This window comes from Silurus aristotelis (genome assembly GCF_946808225.1).
Source record: "Silurus aristotelis genome assembly, chromosome: 24".
Lineage (NCBI taxonomy): Eukaryota > Metazoa > Chordata > Actinopteri > Siluriformes > Siluridae > Silurus > Silurus aristotelis.
Window position 1 is genome coordinate 7,798,005 of NC_139597.1, and position 14,673 is coordinate 7,812,677.

General features: G+C 40.4%; 3 protein-coding genes across 6 annotated transcripts in view; 2 read left to right on the top strand and 1 right to left on the bottom strand.

The window, feature by feature from the left end:
* Positions 1-14,673, top strand: part of tmem178bb (transmembrane protein 178Bb) — a 485,881-nt gene that overhangs the window by 354,750 nt on the left and 116,458 nt on the right. The gene's annotated exons all lie outside the window — the stretch shown is intronic.
* Positions 1-14,673, top strand: part of lmo3 (LIM domain only 3) — a 38,079-nt gene that overhangs the window by 2,649 nt on the left and 20,757 nt on the right. The window contains exons 1-2 of one of the 4 annotated variants that reach the window (XM_083528174.1): positions 348-955; positions 3,816-4,029. In XM_083528174.1, the coding sequence (XP_083384300.1) occupies positions 3,824-4,029 (206 nt within the window). In that variant the 5' untranslated portion in view covers positions 348-955; positions 3,816-3,823. Of the gene's footprint in view, positions 1-347; positions 1,234-1,387; positions 1,913-3,815; positions 4,030-14,673 lie in introns of those variants that run through there. The other 3 variants (XM_083528176.1, XM_083528173.1, XM_083528175.1) reach the window with 3 other exon arrangements.
* Positions 1,247-14,673, bottom strand: part of hmga2 (high mobility group AT-hook 2) — a 164,265-nt gene continuing 150,838 nt past the window's right edge. The window contains exon 5 of the mRNA XM_083528178.1: positions 1,247-1,591. Coding sequence (XP_083384304.1) covers positions 1,460-1,591 — 132 coding nt within the window. The 3' untranslated portion in view covers positions 1,247-1,459. The remainder of the gene's footprint in view (positions 1,592-14,673) is intronic.

Consider the following 14,673-nt stretch of genomic DNA (forward strand, 5'->3'; position numbering starts at 1 on the left):
ATAAGTAGTACTCCCACCCCAAACAACAAGGAAAAGTAAATTCGATAACCTTATTTCTAAGAGTACATGGTGTAATGTACAGCCAAGGCCAGTGTTTGACAGTTTCAGTTCCCAGGTTCTACATGCACAAAATGCTGAAAGTCTCAACGTGGATGTTTGTATGATTAGGGCTGATAAGCACTATGAGAAACCCCTATAATTAGATTAGCACAGAAAACAAGAGCAAAACAAGAATGTCCTGGTACCTGGGCGGTCCTGCAGCAACTAATGAACGTACGTGTGCGAAATCATATTGACTCAAAAGAGTCTTGTGTGTGTGTGTGTGTGTGTGTGTGTGTGTGTGTGTGTGTGTGTGTGTGTTTGCAAGCGCAAACGCATGCAAACTACACGCACGCAACATAGAAAAGAGTCTGCAAAAAAAAAAATAATAATAAAAGAGCGGAGCCCGCGTGCACGCGCGCCACTCCGTGAAGAGACCGCAAAGTTTCTCAGGGGAGCGCGCGCCGTCACTCCGGCTGTCTCTTATTAAGCTAACGACCTGTTTTTTCCTCGTCTCGTCGTCTAACCGGTGAGGGATTGGCTTCGCGAGCTCATAAAAACCGGGATTCACTATTCTTATTCTCTCATTCGCTGTTGCGCGCGTGCTCCCGTGCTTTTGCTGCTGCTGCGTCTTCTTTTTTTTCCCTCTTGGTGTGTTTATTAATCCGTGATCGCTCAGGCGAAAACACCTGTAGCTTTATATATTGTCGCGTGCGCGCGCGCGCCCAACATCCACGCGGACCTCGTTCTTTCCGAACGGAAGATAAACCGGTGATCTGCGACTCGAGGTCTCTTTCGTGAACTTTTATTGATTTTTCTTTTCTTTTTTTTTATTATTTTTGGAGGATTTTAGAGTGGGAGTGTGTATCCCGTGTAGCTACTGAGGTTCACTTTTCTGTATAAGTTGGACAAAAAGGTGAGTGCCTGGTTGTTGAGTTTTATAACTCTTCTTTTGCGCTCGCGCAGTCTATAAAGTGTTGATATTTAACACACACACACACACACACACACACACACACACACACACACACACACACACACGCATGCATGCATGGCTTTTAAAACTCTGAACCATCAAATTGGAACATAGTGCACTAAATATGTGTGTGTATATAATCAGAACTCGGATACATTAAGATGCACGAGCATCCACACTGCATAAACACTTAAATGCAGATTGGAAACTGAGCTCGGGTGAGTTTTTTTCTTTTTGGTGACTGTCCTACTTGTGTTTTGTGTGATGATTTGGGCATCTGTCGAAATGCTCTTGAAAGAAAATAGAGAGTCGAGCATGTCGTTTTTGTAGAAAGCCGTGCATTCCAGGAGCGCGAGGCGTTCATGGTTGTGTTGTAGTAGTAGTAGTAGTAGTAGTAGTAGTAGTAGTAGTAGTAGTTCCTGCGCGCGCACCCCCCGAGCCGCGCTATACGATGTAGGGATGACGGCACGCGGAGGGGTGAAGTGATGAGCGCGCGCCTTTGTCGTCCACTGTCATTCTGTTCTCTCGCCTCCACCACTGCTGCTGTTTCTTCTCCTCCTCCTCCTCCTCCTGATCCTGCTGCTGCTGTTAGTTCGCTTTAATTTCATAGTCGAGCTTTGACGGACGGCGCTGGAGCTCGAGCCCCTGTTTTTTTTTCTCTCTCCCTTCAACCCCCTGCGTGCTTTTGTTCGCCGTTTTCACGTTTCCTTTCCCCCCCTTTTTTTCTCGCGAGGCGAAACAGGATTGTTCGCTGTAACAAAAGCGAGCCGCCCCCCATCCAGCTGCTCACTTCACGGAGAAGGGGAGAGAAGGGGAAGCCCTCTTGTCGCATGGTGGTGTTTTTTTTTTCAGGCGCCGGAGCGGGTCGACAAATGCAGAAAAGGGATAAAAGTTTCGGTAAGATTGTTAGTGTGTGTGTGTGTGTGTGTGTGTGTGTGTGAGAGAGAGAGAGAGAGAGAGAGAGAGAGAGAGAGAGAGAGAGAATCTGATTAGGCTCGAATTCCGATCATTATTTGAATCGCGATCGAGTTTACATGGATGCACATATCGGGTTTTTTTGGGGGATATTTTTTGTCTTCAATGTATATATTATGTTACTGTTGTTGCGGCGGCGCCGCGTGTTGTGATTTTGCGCGGGCGCGCGCGTGTGTGTTACACGGTCTCCGAGTTGCTTCCGTTTTTTTATTCGTGGCTCGAAAATTGGGCTCCCTATAATAATCACCCGCCGATTTTATTGGCCTTTTTCCCGAGCGCTTGGCTGCCATGGCAACAGTAATTAAACCGATAAGCGGGTGAAATGTCACAGCAGCGGCGGCTCGCGCAGCTGTTCCGCGCTCGCGCTCTCTGGCCAAAGCACCCGGTACCACGCTGGCGTTTGATTGCAAGAGCAGTGGCAACGCGATTCATTTACGATTCCGTGCAAAAAAAAAAAAAAGGATAAAATCTTTCTGTAGGATGATGTTTTGAATTGTCTGCGTGCAAAACCGAGCTTTCGTTTTTTGCGACCGCAAACAGAACAGGAGGAACCCGTTCCTTTAGTTCAGTGTCGATCTTGAATACGTGTGGAAGAAGGTTTACGTGCATTTAATGCAATCTGGGTTGCGGACCCCTCTGGCGTGAAGGCGAATGTGTGAACTTTGCTTTTAATTGCTAATGACCGGGGTGTGAAGGGATAAGGGTGGAGCGCAGCGGATCGGGAAACGGAGGTGATAATCGGCGCGCGCGCGCCTCACACCGTCCCATTCGGCCAGATAGCAGAAGGTCAACAGTTTAAATGTAGAGCAGCAAAATAAGGGGCTATTAGCAGAAACGTCATCCCTGTCCATCCACCTCTTCCTTCACTCTTATCTACTCTTTAAATCCCACTGTTTTTTTTTTTTTTTTGCATTTAAATAACAAATTAACTACAAGAAATTAGATGCTGCTCTTCAGAACACTTGCTCTTCACGCTCTTCCTCTGTACTCAATAGATTTTCTCCAATGCTCAAACTTTACAAAGATCTCAAAAGAGCAGCCAGGATTGTCCTAGTAGTCGAAGACCGTTTTTAATTTGTAATATTTTAGGAATCTACACTACAGAAATCCGCATGGAACTTTTTCTGTCTAAACACACTTTCTTCCAGAACTCCAACTTGCCAAACCAAAAAAAGGCTTGTTCTTATAAAGTTTACTAACACCCAACAACGCTCCTCTCCTCCATGCATGTTTACTGTAAGGTTAGCGAGATATACGAGGTGAGTGCAGAGAGGGGTGAGTCAGATCGCCCCTGTGTCAACACAACAGGCACGCTTCTAATGGAGGACAAAAACTATTAGGACAGGACAAAAGGGGAACCAGGAGTGCAGGCGCCGGGTAGAGCTCACTCTTGGCTGTATGGAAGGAGAATACTAATTACAGGCCGTCTGCATGAGCTTGCATTGTAGCCTCTCTACTCAACAAAGGCCTTTCACAGCCTAAATGGGGGTTACACAATGGCTGCACTGGGGGCAAAGCTTTTCCTGGCCCCTCCTATGGAGAGAGAGAAGAAAGAAAGAGAAAGAAAGGAGAAAAGCGAGCAAGAGATGGGAAGAATTGTGCAGCTGTTGTTGGATGTTTTTTTGTTGTTGAATTAGACGAGTGTTCGCATACCAAATTTCCTCATGTCATCAGTAGTAGCGTGGTTAGCCCTTTCTGAACCTTTTGGTAGTCCTGGTTTTAAAAAGTTTTACCGTCTCATATTTTATTGTTCCTGTGAACTACTGCTGTATCAGCCATTATCTTGTTCTTGAATTCTTTGGTCTGGTCTTATTTTTCTCTGCAGGTATACAAATGCTTTCCGTCCAGCCGGACACCAAGCCAAAGGGCTGTGCCGGCTGCAACCGGAAGATCAAGGACCGCTACCTGCTGAAGGCCTTGGACAAATACTGGCACGAGGACTGCCTAAAGTGTGCATGCTGTGACTGCCGCCTCGGAGAGGTGGGCTCCACACTGTATACCAAGGCCAACCTTATCCTGTGCCGGCGGGACTACCTCCGGTAAGACCTTCCAGCAAGCTCAAAACAACTAGCAAACTGATAAAAGTAGCATCCACTGGGCTACCGAATTTTATTGTAAGTGTCTTAAAAATGAGTTATAGGGCAAATAGAAACATTTATTTCTCCCTGAGTTTAGATCTAGATATAGTCTTATCAAAGACATAATATACATAACCTGAACAATACAGAAATTAAGGTCTACCTTGGACAAATTTCTTTATCGTGTATAGTGCTACTTGAAGTTTTTACTTGATTAATGTCTGAAATCCATCTCAAAGCCACACTGTTCCTCATGGCTGCATTGACCACGTTACAAAAGCAGCCTTCTTGGTCCTTCTTCTAAACACAGCATTAAAGCAAATGTCTAAAAGCCTTGTTTACTATCCACATTGAGATTCTGAGTATTCTCCCGTGCCTTTACATATGCCGTTTTCTTAATCGAAAAAGACTGATCTTTATGAGCCAATAAACCGCTAGCGTTTCTCCTTCGGGTTCGGAAGGAATTCACTTGTTGGATCCAATTAGTGTGCGGGACCACAGAGACTGGAGCATTGAATTTAAGACCACCCCAGATCCTGCTCATTTTCCTCTCACGAAAAGAAGGCTGAGTGTCCAGTCTAGCGAGCACTACTGTGCTTTTCACACCATTGTACCACTCAAGACTGACATGCTTTCATTTGTTTGCACACTTTTCATTATAGTTTGGCTTAGCTGTATGCACATGGAGGTGGTCTAGCAACCGCACTGACGCTGGCCCGATTTTCGGTTCCAATGCAACTATCCGGGAATGTAATTAACCTTTTAGAATGTTTAAGCCGTTTACGTTGATCTAAATACGGCAAGTGTTCATAAAATCCCCCCGAAAATGAACTGACTATGTTCCAAAGGAAACACCAGGAAAATGTGAAAAGTATTCTAAACAAAAGCTGGAACGACACGTTGTGAAAAACAATTGTACAAATTCCCACTTGTAGATTTGTTTGAGATTTGGGACATTACATTTTATTGACAGTAATATTTATGATGATTACTAGCAGGAAATGCCACCCCTTTGTGTTCTTTCTGGTTACAGATAGTGTTTGCTCCTTTTTAAGACTTCCTCTCACCATTGTCCGAGTGCAGGTAAAAAGACAGACTTGCATGACTCGTCTCTAGTTGCTCATAATGTGTCTTTTTTAAGAGGCATGTGCCATTTTTAAGCTTCCCATGCCGCTTCAGGAATGCAGGTCTGTTTTTGAACACTGTATGAGCCACTACAGCTGTTTGGTACTTTGCGAAGGCACAGTTCATTTAATTTTTGCAGAAGGGATGAGAGTCTCCATTAGGCATGACACAGACGAACAGACTTTTGGGGAGATGAGATGGATATGCGGCCAGAGGGCTGAGGCTATGCTCAGATTACTTTCCTACAGTAAGCCTCATTTGGTGCATCCTCCTAAAGCGCATCTCCGTTCATGACAACATGCGGATGTGCTGTAAAACAACAGTTTAGGAAGATATTTTTTTTTTTTTAGAGCCATGCATGAAGGCATCGCTTGCCATTTATTCTTTTATTTTTTATCTTTGATGGAGTATAAAATCGAATGCTCTGGCAATACATTTGAGCAGATATAACGCACATGGGCAATAAGCAGTTTATGTTAAAAGCGATGCATTATAAAGTGAAGTTCATTCTCTGTGTGGTTGTGTAGTTTTTTTTTTTTTTTTTTTTTTTTTTTATATAAAGTAATTGCCTGAGATCTTTTTATTCTTGTCAGCATTTGGGAGGATATAGGCACTGCTTGCTTGCTTCTTCTTTTTCTTCTTAATCATCAAAAGTTCAAGGTGACTGAATTGATTTCACTGTAGCTATCACACGACTTTCCTGTCTGTCCCTGCTGCTTGGCATCTGCTCGCTGGCTCTTACTGAATAGCCGAGGCCTTGTTCCTCACATCGCGTTTGCAGCCCCGCTAACACGAACCGCTCTCCATTTCCGAGATAATCAGTGGCCACTCTTATAAATGCACTACCTCTCGGCACCTGCTCATTCCCTTATTTATTTTCTTAGGCAAGCACTGCAGTTTGTCACACAGATAAAGAGAGAGACTCGATTCCCCTCACCCATCTCTCTATTTGTTCCATTTCACTTTTCTATTTAAAGTGAATTATGCTTGGATTTATTATACATGGCCACCCAACCCCCATCACACAGAATCAATCCAGTCCTGTTTAGCAGTGTGGCATGTTATTAAGGCTGACATAACCAGGGTTAATAGAATTCTTCAGGGGTCTACAACCATGAGCGACCAAGAGCAATGTGGTCCCACCAGCTGAGAAATAATCCCTATCACAACACACACAGAAAAAATAAATTAAATAAGAACAAAGGAAAGGTTTGTTTTCCAGTGACTGATTTCACTGGCTGTTTACTTTTCAATTGGTCAGATGATGTCATTACTTTTTTTTTATTTTGTTTTTATATATAACAGCAGAATGACACGATTATATGTTAACATGCTAATGTTAAATCTATTCTATAGTAAAAACTCGTTCACAGGCTCGACCCTGCAACAATTAAATGTTAATAATAACTGACATCTGTTTTTGCTATTTAATGCATTATTATTGGTAAAGTAAAAAGTTATCTGCGAAGGCGTTTATTTAAAATTTATGAAAGAGTCCCTGCTTTGTAACTTTGAAACGGTCTTGTTTCTTGGTAAAGTGCCAAACTGCAGGGGAATAAGAGAAATTAAACACTCCCGCAATCATGTCCTGTTGTAGTTTATTACTTATATATCAGATAGAAGAAGGGGCATTCTTTTAGAAAAAATTAGAAGCAGAAAACATTAAGTCGACACATACCGCAGACACATTATCAACCCGATCTATATTTGGAACACAGACATTTAAAGGGTGATTTACTGATACCTGCCTTGATTTTTGTACTGTGCTCAAAGTATGGATATATGGTGTCGGCCCATTCTATCACCAAAACGATTCTTTTGATACTGCGCAGGTGTCTCCATTAACGATTGCATAACGGCAATAAGCGCGTTTATAGCACCGCTTTTGCATTTCAGAGCAAAGTGCGATAAGGTTAAAAAGCCCAGACAAAAAAGGGAGAGACACATTTAAGTTGGGAAAGTGGCGGAAATAAACTGCTGCAGCCCACAGAGTAGCCACAGACATGGAAGCAATCCGCCAAGGCCAGGATGCAAGCAGGAGGGGGGAAGCTGTTAGGCATCAGTTAATGGAAAACTGTAAATTTCAGGCATCCATTTTAAAGACAGCACAGGGGGACCACTTATTTATTTATCTATCTATTCATTCATTCATTTTTTTTATTTTTTATTTTTTTTTAAATCCAACTTCAATTTTCCTCTACAGTGGTTTTACTAAGATTGTAAATGCAAGCAAACTCACAGAAGTCATCAACATGACTGGATTTATTACCATTTTGGAAAGCAGGCTATCAGTGAAAGATAACCAACATGTGTTGCTCGGTTTAGTTGTAATAACTTCTAGTCTTCCTTGCTGGACCACATCCACCGTGTCTTCTATAAACTCATGGAAATGAACCCTGAAAATGTATTTCAGACTTTTTTCCCCCCATATTTACATCTGCCATATCGTAGGCAGTGCAGAATTCATGTGCATTGAAGACCGTGCTACAAGCCTTGTACAAAAGATCAACAAAGTGTGGCAGGCTTGCCTTATCTGGATAAAGTTGGGAATGGGAGGAAGTCGTCTTAAAAACCTTTTACATATGTTTGGGCAATGTTTATCTTGTTTTATTTTGAGCTATTTCAGCATTATTGGTATGATGCATCTCTTTAAAACCACATCATATGTTCAGTGGGGGGGGGGGGGGGGGGATGACTAAATATAATCAATACCTCAATTTGATATATTTTGTCTAAGCTGTAAATCTTTAGTCATCAACGCAAAAGAATGACTGGTGCATTTGGACCAAAATTATGGTTTTTCTGTACTCTGACATCTTTATTTAATAACAACATGGATAGAAAATGTTTAAGTATGACACTTTTACCTCAAGTGATAAAACATGAACTGATGGATGAGGCTAAGATCTAAATATTAACTTTCCCACTGTAAAATGTCAGATTTTTTTCCTTTAGAAGTTTAGGCTGTACATGTATATGGTAGGATGGGCTTCATTCTGCAAAAGAGGAGGATATGTCAGTTCAGGAAAAACTGTACTTTCAGAATTATATATAGTAGAAAATGTCAAACTTCCTGGACTGCCCCACACATACACACACACACACACACACACACACACACACACACACACACACACACACACACACACTTCTTCTATGGCGTAGGTGTTCATTTGAGCTTTTATAATCAGAATCTGTTTAGCTTTTTTATTTTTTTTTTCTAGTGCAACTGGGAGGTATTTAGGACCCATAAAGTTTCAAATAGCACATTTTCGCCTGTGATGAATGACTCGCTATAATAATGCATGTCAGCTCATTAGTAGTTTGCTGATGACACGGTGCAACTTTGTCATCTGAGAAAGGTTAGCTGGTCTTTCCATTGGGGATTGGAGCAGTGCTCTTCCTCTGAGACTAGCTGAAAGATTGAGGCCAGCTCTCCTGCTAATGACCAGTGCATATGGACTTTTCTCTCTGTACTCCACCGGTGTAAAGCATCAAGCATGACTCCTTGGTCAGCTTCTTTTTCTAAACAATCTGGCCACCTTTAAAAAAAAATAAATCAATAAAAAAATACAAAACAAAAAACAAGCCGTGTGTGTGTGTGTGTGTGTGTGTGTGTGTGTGTGTGTGTGTGTGTGTGTGTGTGTGTGTGTGTGTGTGTGTGTGTGTGTGTGTGTGTGTGTGTGTGTGTGTGTGTGTGTGTGTGTGTGTGTGTGCGCGTGCGCGTGCGTAAGTATATTATATACACTAGCTCATGGATGAACATGTACAGACAGGTGATACAAGAAAGGAAAACCTAAATAAAGTGTGTTAGCAAAGTATTGGGCTCCCAGAAAATCTCCCATGCACCGTTGCAAAGATTCTACAAGTCTCTAGAAGTATACTGACATTTTTTGAAAAATATACTAATTTCCTTACTTGAATTTGATAATGCTGGATTCCAAAGTGCTCTGCTAAAACATCTCGGCGCAAATGCTCTATTGTGATTAAATCAATTAATCGGCAGGCCCAAATTTTTGTCTATATCTGATTTTGAATTGGTATGTGACTAGATGTGGTCATCCTTATTCACAAATTATTATTTATCTATATATTTATATTTAGGTTTATTGTTTTGTATTTGAAGGTGAATTTTTATTTTATACTCTGTTGTCTTTAGACCCTTTTTCAAGTAGCATTTTTTTTATTAATATTTTTTGTTTGGCTTTTAAATGCTGTTTAGGTATAGGTATTACATTTATTATTAAAGATATTCATCTGCAATAACAAGAGGCATGTTGCAGCAATTTATTCATTAATTCTTGCTCCTAGGTGATCGAAATACTAGGTGATAAAATACACAAGTTGTTGATGCAGTTAGATTAGTCCATGTGTGTGTGTGTGTGTGTGTGTGTGTGTGTGTGTGTGTGTGTGTGTGTGTGTGTGTGTGTGTGTGATATATATATATATATATATATATATATATATATATATATATATATATATATATATATATATATATATATACACATATACACATATACACACACACACACTGTTTTTACTTCCATACTGAATTCTGAAATTTTTAAACTAACAAAAGACATCAAGTTAATGAGTTTTTCTTTATTAAACTCTCTAAGAATTCAATTAAGTTCTTTTTGTTAAAACACTTTTTAGCCCCTCTATATATAATGCATAAAGAGCTCTAAATAGCATTTAACAGTTTTTACAAGTTTGTAAAACATTTCAGTGACTCTGAGACTTTCGGGATGTCATTTTGTGTTGTATAACTCTTAATAAATATATAATTATTATAAAATGTGCATGCTCCAGTTCTAGCAAATAATGTGGGTTGTTATACTTGTGCATCTGTAATGTTACGATCAAATAAATATAACCCAGGGTGAAGGCTGCAGTAGCGAACAGGCGGAATAAAAACAGTGCTTTTGCTCTTTTGACAGAGGCCGATGTTGTGTATTTATACTAAATACATGGCTATTTCCTTTTCATACAGACCTCATTAATGCAAGTTTGGATGAATAGATGTCACCTCCTCATTAATGAATCTCAGAGCTGCTTCAAGATTGGATTTTGAACAAGTAATGTTTGCAACACACAATAGCTGATTCTACCTCTGTATACATACTTTCACATTCTCCCCCGCCACCAAAATACATTTGTTAACCCAAACCATGAAACCTGTATTTATAAATGGTTATAACAGCCTATTATTATTGCTATCAAATTATTTATTTGACCTGAGGTAATCAATGTTAATTGTTTTGTAAATATTCACAGGACAGGATTAGTAATAAAGGTTGCAGAGTACCGCACATGCCATTACAAGGAATACGTGATTCAAGGGATGATTTATAGCACATTATTAGAGCTTTATAAGAGCATCAGAATTGATAAAAATAAAAGGACTCATGACCAACTTACAAAGACTACATAGCAGTGTTATATATGCAACATGTAAATGCGATGAAGTACATATATGCGACAAGGAACGTGTTCCAGTGTGTCTGAGCCCCTGTTCTGACATGTGCACTACTGAAGTGTGGTCTAATATTTAAGCTCCAAGTCATATTAGACATCATTCAGTTTGTATTTTAAAATGTTCATTAAATTACCATTTGCACAGCACAAACTTATAAGGTCTTGATTTCGAAAGAAGTTGTTTCAATGACTCTTAAGAGGCAAATCCCTTTGGAGAGCATTCTCCATTAGGAGCTGCCTTTAGTCCAGCGATATCAAGCACTTGAGATGTGGATACAGCCTCAGATAACCTTGTCTCTCTGCGGTACTTGTTACAATGGAGCGTTCTGTGCGTACAAAAGAACCTCTTCTGGTCAAGATTTAAATGGGCCTGCAGCAACCGCCTCTTCTCGTTCTCGTCTCATTAGATAGTACCTTCTGTCCCTTACTACTGAGCCAATGTCCTCACTTGTACCCCTAAGGGCTCATGTGGATGCAGGTTTTTTTTTTTAGCAGCCTTGTTTATGTCATCATGGTGTTAACAACAGCCAATTTGTGTTGTCCTTAAAGGGTAGCTGGCATTTACAAAAATGATGAACACATTCCTTGAGAGAAAATGGGACACTTGTGTTTTTCACAGCAAAGAGGCTGATTTTAGTAAACTAATTCACTCAGGCCAATGATGAGGTGAGGTTTCTATAAAGGGGAGCCATCTTTCTATGGGCTTGTGGAATAGCGTAAAAAAAGGAATGCCATCTCTGGGCACCTACCAATAGAAATAAATACTGGGGTCTGAATATAGAAATTATGTGGGCAGTAGTTATAAAGGCTGGGCAAAAAAATAATAAATTTTTTTAAAAGGAGAGGCATGGACTTCATTATGCAAAACGATGTTGATTTATATGTTGTAATGCATGACTGGTGTGGAATCTAATCTGGATAACCTGCATTGCAGTACTGATTATTGTTTAATCTTACCATTATTACTTAGTGGATTGACAAATCTGACAAAGTCTTTTCAGGTAGAGCAGTTCAGTGTATGGGAATTGGAGGATGGGGAGAGAATTAGTATGGATTTGATTAGGGAATTGGACATACCTGAATTGTCAGGATTGTTAAGTACTCAGATGTTCAGCTGCACAGAGAACAATCTTGCTAAAAAGGCAATGTTAGATGACCTCAATGAGTGCTTGCATATGTAATTAAAAATGACATTTTAAGATGCATGCAAAGAGAAATCATAAATTTCAAAAGTGATTAGTCAAGAGCCTTTCGATTCTGGTTTCTGCGCTCATCGCCGACTGTATTTGTTCCCTGCGGTTTGTCGTATGATTCCTGCCCCTGGAGATTCTCAGGCCGGCCTGCGAGCTGCAACGGCCTCTCCATTGCCACAAGGTGAACTATTCCCTACTGTGTGTTATTATTAATAACTGTCAGCCAGAGGGGGTCACCCACGACAACTCATTGAAAAGAACCCAGGGTGAGGCAAGTAGGCCGCAGCTGGGTGCCTTGTAAAACAATACCCCCCTACTCCTCCTTTTCCTACCCCATATCCCCAGACGTTCAGTGCTTAAGGCAGGAATAATGCATGGGGGCGATTGGGGACCAGCACACGGCCATGTTTGCAGCCGTGAAAAATTAAGATGTCACCACCTGGCCCTGTTAAGCTACCTTTTGCCAGTGCACTGGTACTATCTATTAGAAAAGAGCAGGGCAATGGCAATGTCTTTTCTCATTGTTTTTGTCCTATTTTCAATCTTTTGTTTTAAAGTTTACTCTGTTGAAATTAAATGAAAAAAGGGACATTTATAATAGCACCTAGGGCTATTAAATAGGCAAATGGCATTCAGTGTAAGGTGGTGATTTAAAAAAAAAAATTCAATAATAATTTTTTATTAAGTTACTCACCCTTTTTTTGCTGTCCGTTTTTACAGTAAAAATTCCAAATCCACCTTTTAAGATATTTAGCAATCCTAAATCAAAGTGTATGTGTATATATACATATATTACACACACATTTAAAAAAATATATATTTCATTACTGATGGTTGTACTTGCATGTACATTTTGAAAGAGGAAGAGACTAGGTAGCTACAGCAATTTATTCATTCTTGCATCCCCTCTTGTGTACTTTCTCTTTGAATGCATTACAAATCCTGGTTTAATTTTCTCAGCAAAAGCACATAGACATCCAGCTACATCACTGCAATCTCTTCAAATGAAATTGGTTTCAGAGGGGTCAGAGTTCGGCGAGTCAGTCTGTGTTATGATTTCCATCTAATCTGGGAGAGGAATATAAAAGGATAATCTTCCCTACCTTTTCCAGCCATAGTTACATTCTCATGGCAGGCTAGTGGAGCCATCGAAAAGTGGTGATGTTGTGATGGTGGGGAGTGGAAGGAGGGGGGGGGGGGGGGCATACTTTTTTTCTTTTTTTCTCTTCCAATTTGTTTTGTGGATTTATGGGAAGCGAAATGTCGGACGGCTCTGACTGTGCCATGCGTGGACAGACTCCATGAGTCTGTGGCTAGATTAAATGTCAACTTTGACCCTGCTGTTGATCAGAAAGGGCCACCCAGGGGCTGGAGATGGGGTTGATTTGGTCTGTAGAAGGAAAACAGAGTGGCTTTGGATTTATTGCTGAGGACTGCTGCTGTTGCACTGAATTCCCTCACTAGCACATTTTTCATCGCATTATGATGGCAGGCAAATATCCACCAATTAACCTTTTCTGATTTCAAAATTAAAACAACTTAAAAATAAATGTTATTTTAAAATTTTTTTTTGCCTTTTCCATTTTTTCCTTCTCATTTCAGAATGATTTTTATAGTTGTTCTGTGTCATTTGGCTCCATTTAAAATGTAAGGACTTGTAAGGATTTTTTTTTTGTCATTCAGAGCATATGTTGTCCTCGTATTACACAGACCAAGAGTTCATAAAAATGACTATATGCTTAGAAATGGCAAGGTGTGGAGAAAAGATATCAGTTTGACTTCTTCGCAGTGAGCTAGAACGGTCCCAACTACGGCATGGTGAATGCGTACCAGTAGCATTGTAGCAGAAGAGCACAGTCAGACACCTGCTGAGTGCAATATTATCTTTTATCATCCCAGCAGTGGGAGAGACTGTTTGTCCGCAGCTTACTGCTCCTTGTTGTTTTTGTCGTATCGATTCCTGCCATTATGTTGCCATTACTTTCTATGTAGTGATGCAATTCTCTAAGGTTTGATTTGTATTGACAGAGCAGAAGCCTGTGAACAAGAGCAGAGTTATTAAATATATTCATTACCTCCTCGTGTACGGCATTTGCCACTTGCCGCAGCTTATAATGCACCCAGTTGTAGGCACTGCCTGGTTTTATGTACTGTATGTGTTCACAGTGTGCCTGAAATCTCGCAGGTGATAGTAATTACATTGTTAGGATTCTGGAGCTTCCTTGTTTATATTTTAGGATATTTCCAAGGCAGTCTAGCAAACTTCCGACAGTAAATCTAAGTAATATTTTTGGTAGTTGTCATAGCAATAGGAATACTGATGTCATGATGTGACAATTTCACATTTTATAAAGAATACACTTCATTTTTCCCTTTAATTTTTTTCCCACCCAGTGTACAGACATTAATTTTTCGGAAACTGCCGAAATCTTAATGAGGAAATTAAATCAAGCACCTGCTGACTGCACTCAGAGGGGTGATCATGATGGCTCTCAAACAGTCTACTTTTTTTTTTTTTTTTTTACCAGCAGACATCCTTTTTTTGCCCTCCAAACCATTTGATATACTTACTCCACCGAGATTAACCTTTATGCCCCACACTGACTTCAAAGATGGTGGACAGCCTTCTGGGAAAGGGGTGTCTGAGCTTGCAGAATTCTCAGATTCCCTTTACGAGGAGTGCTAATCTGTGAGAACTGTCTATAATTTGCAATCTTTTTTGTCTTTTTAATTAAACTTAAGCCCAGTTTGGGGGTTGTTTGACCTTTCCTTTGTGTGGACTGCTGCAGGTCATTTCTTTGCATAT